The 8,842-nt window shown below is 44.7% G+C and overlaps 1 protein-coding gene across 1 annotated transcript in view; it reads right to left on the bottom strand.

Moving 5' to 3' along the window:
- Nucleotides 1–637: 637 nt before the first annotated feature.
- Nucleotides 638–8,842, bottom strand: part of LOC310779101 (equilibrative nucleoside transporter 2-like) — a 24,100-nt gene continuing 15,895 nt past the window's right edge. Inside the window, exons 9-13 of the mRNA XM_083639599.1 lie at nucleotides 8,534–8,697; nucleotides 6,997–7,099; nucleotides 6,745–6,830; nucleotides 4,743–4,942; nucleotides 638–4,328 (exon numbers count right to left, since the gene is read on the bottom strand). Of these exons, the coding sequence (XP_083495725.1) occupies nucleotides 4,217–4,328; nucleotides 4,743–4,942; nucleotides 6,745–6,830; nucleotides 6,997–7,099; nucleotides 8,534–8,697 (665 nt within the window). The 3' untranslated portion in view covers nucleotides 638–4,216. The remainder of the gene's footprint in view (nucleotides 4,329–4,742; nucleotides 4,943–6,744; nucleotides 6,831–6,996; nucleotides 7,100–8,533; nucleotides 8,698–8,842) is intronic.

The following is an 8,842-nucleotide window of genomic DNA, read 5'->3' as shown; positions in this document are numbered from 1 at the left end:
AACTTCCCCATCATTATGGAATATTTTTCATTGATAAAATAGTTTGTGGACACATTGACGCTGTAAAAAGATTTTCTATCCATAAATGTGCCCCATGTTCTTTGGGGTTGTCTGTAATGGAATGTGAAATAGCTGATATTGACCTACACAGTCAGGAATCCAATTTAATAACATCAGTGTAATTCATAATGCAACAGTAACTTCATAATATGGTCAATTAAGTAGCCTACCTGCTATATATCACAGATATAGCAGTGATATAAGTTATGGAAAAAAAAACATGATTCTACTGGTCTGTAAACACGTCGCCCTGCCAACAGCACTTCTTACTGTTGGTTAAATCAGAAATGGCCATTAATGGTTTTTAGTTTTTTTTATTGTGATTTTTATTGCCTATTTTTCCATATCGGGATCCTGTAGGAATGGTGACTCCCTGTTTCCAGAGAGCTGATTGGTCAGATGGCGTTCCGTAACCTGCTCCGTAGCAGGTTACCAAGGTGATCTACCCCAGTAAGAAGTGAACCACCTTTGTGAGACTGGAAAGTCTCACAAATCTAAACCCTGAAGATACCTCGCTAACCCCAAATACTGCTTTGTAGTACAGCCTCAGCTCCAACAGCCACACAGAACACATCAGTGTATAAAATAATCCATTTAATGACAGTCCAAACTATACAGATACAATACAAACATGCATAGGCATGATTCCCTTCACTGTGATGCATGGTAGTTGGTGTGGTGGTACGGAAACATTCCTGTCCAAAATTATTTTTTACTTATTTAAAGTCAACCATAAACAAGTGTGTTTATTACCGTGGACTGTTGACATTCCTGCCACATTTGACACGTGTTTGCAGTTCATGAGGCCAAGTGGGAAATATCACAGCCTACAAAATATTCCCACCTCCTACTTGTAAATTACCATGTGAATTGTTTTCCTATGCAGTAGATCATATTTACAGGGAATCTGATGACATGAGCAAAACCTCATCATTACAATTATGATAGAACAACAGTTGTAACTACCATTTACTAGTATCTACATCTAATCACCCAACTTGTATAGAAAAGAAAGGTTTGTCAGGAATAGAAGTAGATGCAATTAACATCTTCAATAATGATTTGGTGTCTTTGAACTCTCTGCCATGGTGCACAGTCAGTCACACAACAGGCTTAGATATATGAAGCCAGAGTTCACACACATCACCAGTTCTCACTCATGCTGCATTCAGGTCATGTGGGAAAAGGGTACATATGCGCTTACGACTAGAAAATACCGTTTACCTCAGCTTTCTCATGGCAAATGTTACTTGGGAACTTGGGACTTCTCAGACTTCTGGGATTCTGATGTTGTCATCAAAAAGATGAAGGGAATGATTGTGATGGTGATGATGATGGTGCTAAAAGCTTTGCATCTCACCTGGTAAAAAGCGTAAACGGCAGTTGTGGATCCAGCAGATATGGAAACAGTCTGTGCTCCAAAAAGCAATTCTGCTCTGAAAACAGGGCTTCATGTGATGCGAGTTATCTAGCTATGTCGCTAATATGCAAAAATAAAAAGAACTAAAACCATATAGAACAATTTTTCTATGGGGGGGGGGACAATAAAACTGCAGCACAAACCGAAAACAAATTGCTGGATACAGGCGGGGATGACAAACTGATCAGTAACAGACACCAGGCTCTGGTGACGCAAGGTTAGGGACTGATAGATTCATTTCAACTAAAACAAATTGAATGAGAAAAGCTGATCAGCAACAATGAAAAGATGACAGAGAACTTCCGTCGTGATACACAACCGGGCCGGAGCACAGGAACGCTTGACATGATACCTCAAGTGACACTCCATTCAAAAAATAAAAACAAAAACAAAAACTACCAAATCTACATTAGGAATCAGAACAGGTGCCAAAATAAATTCACAGATAGAAAAAAGATATCCCACTAAAACTGCTGTAGGCTTTTCAGTGCTGCATGGCACACAGGTAATGCAAAAATAAAAACAAAAACATTATCCTTTGACATTGTGAAGTGTTTGGCAGAGACTTTGTTACGGCAGCATTACTAATAATTATACAGTCAACTATACTGAACAGGACAGCTACTCAGGCTGTGTGTAGTAACAGTAAATTCAACTGTAACAGTAACTTCCACATTTGATTACATTGAACCGCAGTATTGTTATCACTGGCTAACAAAAAGTCACAACACTGGATTACATGTAACAGCGCGAACGCAGTTCAGCATTTGTTCAAAGTCACGAGAAACATGAGAAGTAAACTACATGAGAAGTAAAGTACATGAGAAGTCGGTCATCTTTCTTTCGGTGAAGATTGAGCTGCAGGACAGAAGAGGAAGTGAGGAACGGGAGAGGAATGCGGTCGTACTCCCGTAACCTGATCGTCAAAATGCAGACTCGCCAGCAAAACCACCTGCTTTTGATCCACTTCCTGTCATTAAGACAAGTCTGCTGGGCCATAAACCTTGAGTACTGCATCCTCTGTCCGTTCTACATACCTGTAGGATTCATTCCTAAACCCAAGAGTTTGTAGGTGTTCATTCATGACACACAAAGACTGAAAACCACTGCTATATACCATCATTTAACACCATTATTAGTTGGCCTTTAACATTTTTGAGCATACAAATGTATGGGAGGAAAGGAATAGACTACTTGCACAACTCCACTACTTCCTGAAATGAGTAGGGCATCTTAGTTTCCTGTCCTACACTATTGGATGAACTGATTCATGTCAGGTGTGCCTGACTGTTGCAGTCACAACAACAGTGATCAGGCACACCTGACATTAATCAGTTCATCCAATAGTGTAGGACAGGAAACTAAGATGCCCTACTCATTTCAGGTAGTAGTGGAGTTGTGCAAGTTGGAGCACTGAAGGGCTCAAAACCCTTTGTGGCCAGTAGAGGGCAGCAGCAGCAGCCTTCATGCTGGAGACAAACAAACGATGGCTCCAAAAAGAAGTCAGATTGTGTGGAAGTCAATGGGAAAATGACCCTAATTCTCACTTGATGTATGGCCTCAGTAAACACTTTCCTAATGAGTTTATGGTTTCAGTCACTAGTTTCAAGTCTTCTTCAATACAGCATGATGTTCATTTTGTAAATTATGGCCCCCATTTACAGTCAAATAGACGATAAAGCAGACTATGCTTTGGGGGCGTGACTGACAGGTCACCTGTCCAGTGATCACGTACCTCTCTGATCACTCATATTAACCCAGTGGAATCATGCCGTGGTCACCAGTAGAAGACTGTGGCTGTAGCAGGTGCTTCACAGGAGGGCCAGGTTACTAGGGAAAAGGTAACGCTGGTAACGCTGGTAACGCCTGGTCAGTCAACCCCTCCCTCAGTAAATAAAAGCACGATGAACGAAAAGACTGTTTGTTCTAGCTCTGTGGCATAGAGCCAGTGCATTGGCAAATCTGAAATCTAGGAAGGAATATCCAGCAAAATTAATCTAACAGAAAGTAGATTCATTCATTCACGCTAGGTCCTATAGTATAATGTATTAAAAAAAAATCCAATCTCATATCAAAAGCTGATCAAGTAAAAACAAGTACTTTTCCTATCAGAAACAATAATCCTGGTTTCAGTGGGTGAAAATGAAGTCATGATCTACTTATTGGTGGGATGGGGGTCATGGAAGGTTTTCCCTTCAGGGAGAATAATGCCCTAAAAATCTACAAACCTAAATAAAACACAAAAATGAGAAACACACACACATCGACATAAAAAAGGTCCAATAAAATAAATAGCAACACGCTTTCAGGCTGTGGTTTTGGCACGGTGCCCGTGCTCTTCCTATGAGAAACTAGACTGCATTCTGTGTAACATATTTCCCTTATTTATACTTCCAAGAGTCGTTTAGCTGAATGTGTGTGTGTGGGTGTGTGTGTGTGAGGGGGGGGGCAACAGATCCCTGCTATGCCACTTATCTCCTGTGGCCAGCGGTGGCGTTTCATAAGCAGTCCGTTTTCTTTCTTTAGCAGAACGTCACTCGACAGATGAGCGTGAGAAGTGGAAGGTCCTCGAGGAGGGAGAGATGGACGATAAAACCATTTATCACGCTGCTTTCCCCTGGCGAGGTGTGTGTGCGTGTGTGTGTGTGTGTGTGTGTGTGTGTGCACGAGTGGATTCTACAGTATTTACATATACTGTATGTGTGTGTGTGTGTGTGTGTGTGTGTGTGTGTGTGTTTAGACCAGGGCTCGGAGAGGGAAGGACAGCGCCGCCCCTATGGACAAACCCAGGGCGAGGAAGAAGGTCATCAGGGCGCCTGCTGTCTCCGCGTCCTTAGGCTCCACCAACCTGAAAACAGAGAGAGAGCGGGGAGGGGGGATGGGTTGGGGTTCAGTGTCACAACAATATCTATTGAGCGTCTAAATTATGGCAAGCCGTTTTGACCCTTTGTTTAATCAAGTAACGTTATTTTTTTCTCGGTTTTTCTTCCCAATTGGCCAATTCCCCCTGCTGTCCCGGTCGTTGCTCCACCCCCTCTGCCGATCTGGGGAGAGTTATAGAGTAGCACATGCTTCCTCCGATACACCTGTTTACTGGCAGGACGTAGCGCGAATGAAAATTCAGACTGGACACACAATGTAACTATGACTAGTCAAAATTATGTTGTTGATATCTGGCTGTCGTGTTAATTCAGGCTAACTCAAACGTAGCTATTAAATGTTAAAATGTCAGTGGGGACCGCATTGAGTGGTTTGCACTCACTGTGGGGCGTAGGACATGGAGAGGCAGACGAAGTAGCCGCTGGACAGAGCAAAGAGCATCATGATGACGGCGAAGGCAGCGTCGTGCCCAAAGTAGACGGGCAGCAAGGAGCGACTCTGCACGTTGCACAGCATCAGCAGGGGCACGAACACCACCCGCGAGACCACCAGCACCGGGAACAGACGAGACTCCTTACCAGGCTGGAGAGGAGAGAGAGAGAGAGAGAGGGGGGGGGGGGGGGGGGGAGGCAGAGAGAGAGAGAGGGGGAGGAGAGAGAGAGGGTGGGGAGGGGGGCAGAAAGAGAGAGAGGGAGAGAGAGAGAGTGGGCAGAGTTTTAGATGGGAGAGGAGGATATGGGGAAGAGAGAGAACCAGGGGGCAGGGAGAGAGAGGAACATTGAAGATAGTTTATTGTCCTTGGGGAGGAAATGGGTTTTCCACAGTAAGTGCATGCAATACACAAAGCACATATCCACAAACGTCACCAAAACTAATGAGAGCTGTTGTGATGTTTGTCGATGCGAACATCACAAGCGCAAACGCCGCTGTGTGTGGAATATGTCTCTGTTGATAAATGGTGAGAGTGGCGAGGATGGAGAGTGAGGAGGTAGATTTGCGTCTGCGTCTGCGTAGGCCTGGGAGCTGAGGCATTGTGTGGGAGAGATCAACCATCTGGCACAACACAAAGAATGGGTGGAGCTTGTCAGAGTGCACAATCTGCTTCACTCCAACTCCTATTCTCATTATCAGCTCCAATATCCTCTAGTTAAAAAAACACCTCTCATTTGGATAATCCATACAGAGAAGTATGGACTGGTCATGCAGTATGACTCATGCTGCACATGTATTGGTTTTGGCCAGATGACAACTTTTTATTGCCTCTAGTCTACACTGGGGACGCAGCACATAGACTGACATGGCAATTTGTTGATTTCGCATATTCATGTGTTGCTTTAATTTGACTCTGGCTATAGAAAGGCCAAACCAAACAGTGCACGTCACTTATTTTCTAGAAACTCTGATAAAGATAAACTCGAAAAACTGTTATCAGAAAACCAATAGTATGAGCTCAGTGGTGATGTGACGTACTGTGGCAAGTATTCGACCCAGGTTAAACAACTTTGGAATAGTTGCGTTCAAAAACAACAATGTAAAAGTTGTATTGATAGTGCAGGCTTTCCAGGACTCCAAATTCTTAAACCCCCCCCAAACATGATCTGTGGTAAAACAGCTCTGCGCCCGCTGTGCCGTTGTTTTCTATGGGGAGAGAGGTGCCTCCCAACAATGTGGCAGCTACCGTTGGTGTTGCGCACAGCTCGAACTTCCACCGTGCGCAGCGCTCAAAGTTCAAATTATTTAAACTTTGACCTATTTACCGCTGACCTTTCTCTGCTCGACCTCGCGGTGAGAGAAGAGAAGATCGTTTATCACGTCACGGCAGCTTTACGCAATAACAACAATAGCTGTCATGCAGAATTGTTTGTGTGTAAATATGCTGAAATGTTGTTTGGTTATAAATAAAACAATCGATAATTGAATCACAGGCAAACTCATCATTTGTTGCAGCTAGGCCAGAAAAAAATAATCATATTCTGATCTGACAGATATTGCAATTGCAATATGGGTCATGATTTTATTGGGAATGCGGTAATTTTTGCATTTCATTTTCACTATGGGAGGGAGGGGGGGGGGGGTTATATAAAAATAATTATGTAATTTCTGCTAGGGTCTGTACCAAACGAGGGCCATCTCTGTAGCATCACAACGCTTCATTTAATGTTATGCTGGGACACATTTTACATTTATCAAAAAAATTGCAGCTCCTGCCATTTGGATATTGCACTTGGCCATATTGTGATTTTGATCATATTTCGATTCATTGTTCAGCCCTAAGCTGCAGCACCACTTTATATTTTGCTAGTGGTGAGGACAGTTTTCTCAACCATAGGAGAGGTGCAGACCGGATGCAGGGGAAGCACTGGTGCACTGTTTGACACACTCACCCACTGTATCCAGGACGTGATCGTCCGGCCAAACCAGTCGCACATGTTGAATATCAAGAAGCAGCACACCGAGATGAAGAAGCGGTCTGAAGCGGGGGGAGGAGAACACCAGTTACAAGGTAGGAATGCATTTCAATTCAGTCCATTATTGTTAGCTACATGGCCCAAGAAATACATAATGTTTTATATGGGCATAATGTTTTAGTGCAGTGGGGGTCTGATCTCATGGTCAGGTGTGGTCTGTGGTCGTACCCCATCTGCCTGGAAACAGCGTTTTGACGTCCACGGTGACAGCGGGGAAGACGGACAGAGTGACCGTGAACACGAACGTCACGCAGAACGCCATCACCCACACCTGAAAAGGAACAAAGGCAGAGAAAGTGTTAAACACCTTTGGTTAAGAGGAAGAAGTGATATTATTTTAGACATGACGAAACATTGACTACATTTACACACAGCCTAATAATAACACAATAACAGGATTCATTTAATGTTTTTCCCCCACATACAGTAAACTGCCACAAACACTGTGTAAAACAGTACTGTAAACAGCTGAAACATCAAGCTGATTTTGATTTTCTCATACGTATCAAATGACCTTGTAAGACGCAGTGGCGCAGAGATTGACAACTGTGTGAAGGCCTTGAAGTTGTGTGTTTGAGCCTCAGTCACTCGTAGACTTTGAAAGTTGACAACGAGACGAAAGACTGAAACGCTCGGAGAAAACCTGCCTTGAGGAGTCTGATCCAGTGGCGCAGAGAGTTGGTTGTGGGAATGAGCCTCTGCCATTTTTGAGCTCGTGGGTTCGAGCCTCAGTGAAAGCTTCTATTTTGAAGAACAACTTCCCAAGTGAAGATTGAAAAGCTTTGACACAGAAATGAGTTGACCTTGTAAGACTCAGTGGTGCACAGATTGACAACTGTGTGAAAGTCCAGAGGTTGTGTGTTCAAGCCTCACTCAAGATAAAGAGTTGTGAGAGCGAAGGGGAGCCGGTGGTGCGATGGATATGTCGACCACATGGAACATGCGGGTGGCCGGTTCAATTCCCGCCCCCTTCACCACCACCCGGAGCCAAGGGGGCGGGGACTGGCCTCCCCCTGTCCCCCACAGAGACATGAGCAGGGGGGCTATGAGAGAGGAAACCACAGACAGCTGAACTTTTACTGACTTATTTTTTATGGGTTGAGGTCAGGGTGAGCCAGTGTGGCCGCCAGGCTTGAGACAGAGAAGTCAGAAGATCTGCCTGTAGGAGGTGCTGTCGACACTTTGTGTTTCTGTGGATCTGCCTGTAGGAGGTGCTGTCCACACTGTGTTTCTGTGGATCTGCCATGTTAAAGACACGGCATGTTAAAGGCATATCTTCTCCATTGGGGATTGAACCACGCTCTGACTGTCAGGTAGAGACAGAGAGTCACCTACCCATCCTGCTGAGCTGTGAGCTGTTTGGACTTCAGCTTCAGATTTCTACAAGTCTTCACACTGACGAGCACAACCATAAATTGTGAAAAAGGTGGGGTTTGAACCAGCGACAAGCGACACAACAAGCAGCTGTTTATCTCACTGAGCTAGAGTCAGGGACCGTGCAGTAGCCCTCATCAGCTTATTTCTATCAGTGTTCAAACTCCGAAACAGCAGCTGTTTCTTCCATATCTGTAAGCTTTCAGAAAATGTGCACAAACACATATGAAATTAACGCAGAGTACGGACAGAAGCCTCCTTCTGTATCCGTAGACGTTAATTGAGCCTTAAGTAAACATGGTGGATGAATGACAGCCTTGTGCTATGAGACCTTTTTGAAGACCTCCTTGACCGAGGACTTGGCTTCCAGGCGCTCGGCCGGCTCCAGGGGCAGGAAGGCCTGCTTGGTCCCGTCTGAGGCCTCCGCCGCGGGGCTGTTAGCCACCGAGCCGTTAGCGTGGCCGTTCAGCTTGCCGTTCTCCACCGTGCTCGTCTCTGGAATTAAAGACACGGCGTTTTACATTTAACACATTGACACATCATGGCCGACCCCTCCCACCCAGGTCATAAACTCTCCAAGGCCCTCCCCCACGGCAGAAGACTGATGTCTGGCAGTATCGGAACCTCTCGTCACAGGGAC

This window comes from Poromitra crassiceps (genome assembly GCF_964638095.1).
Source record: "Poromitra crassiceps genome assembly, chromosome: 7".
Classification (NCBI taxonomy): Eukaryota; Metazoa; Chordata; class Actinopteri; order Beryciformes; family Melamphaidae; genus Poromitra; species Poromitra crassiceps.
Note: the sequence above shows the minus strand (reverse complement) of the source record. Positions and strands in the feature narration are given on the sequence as shown.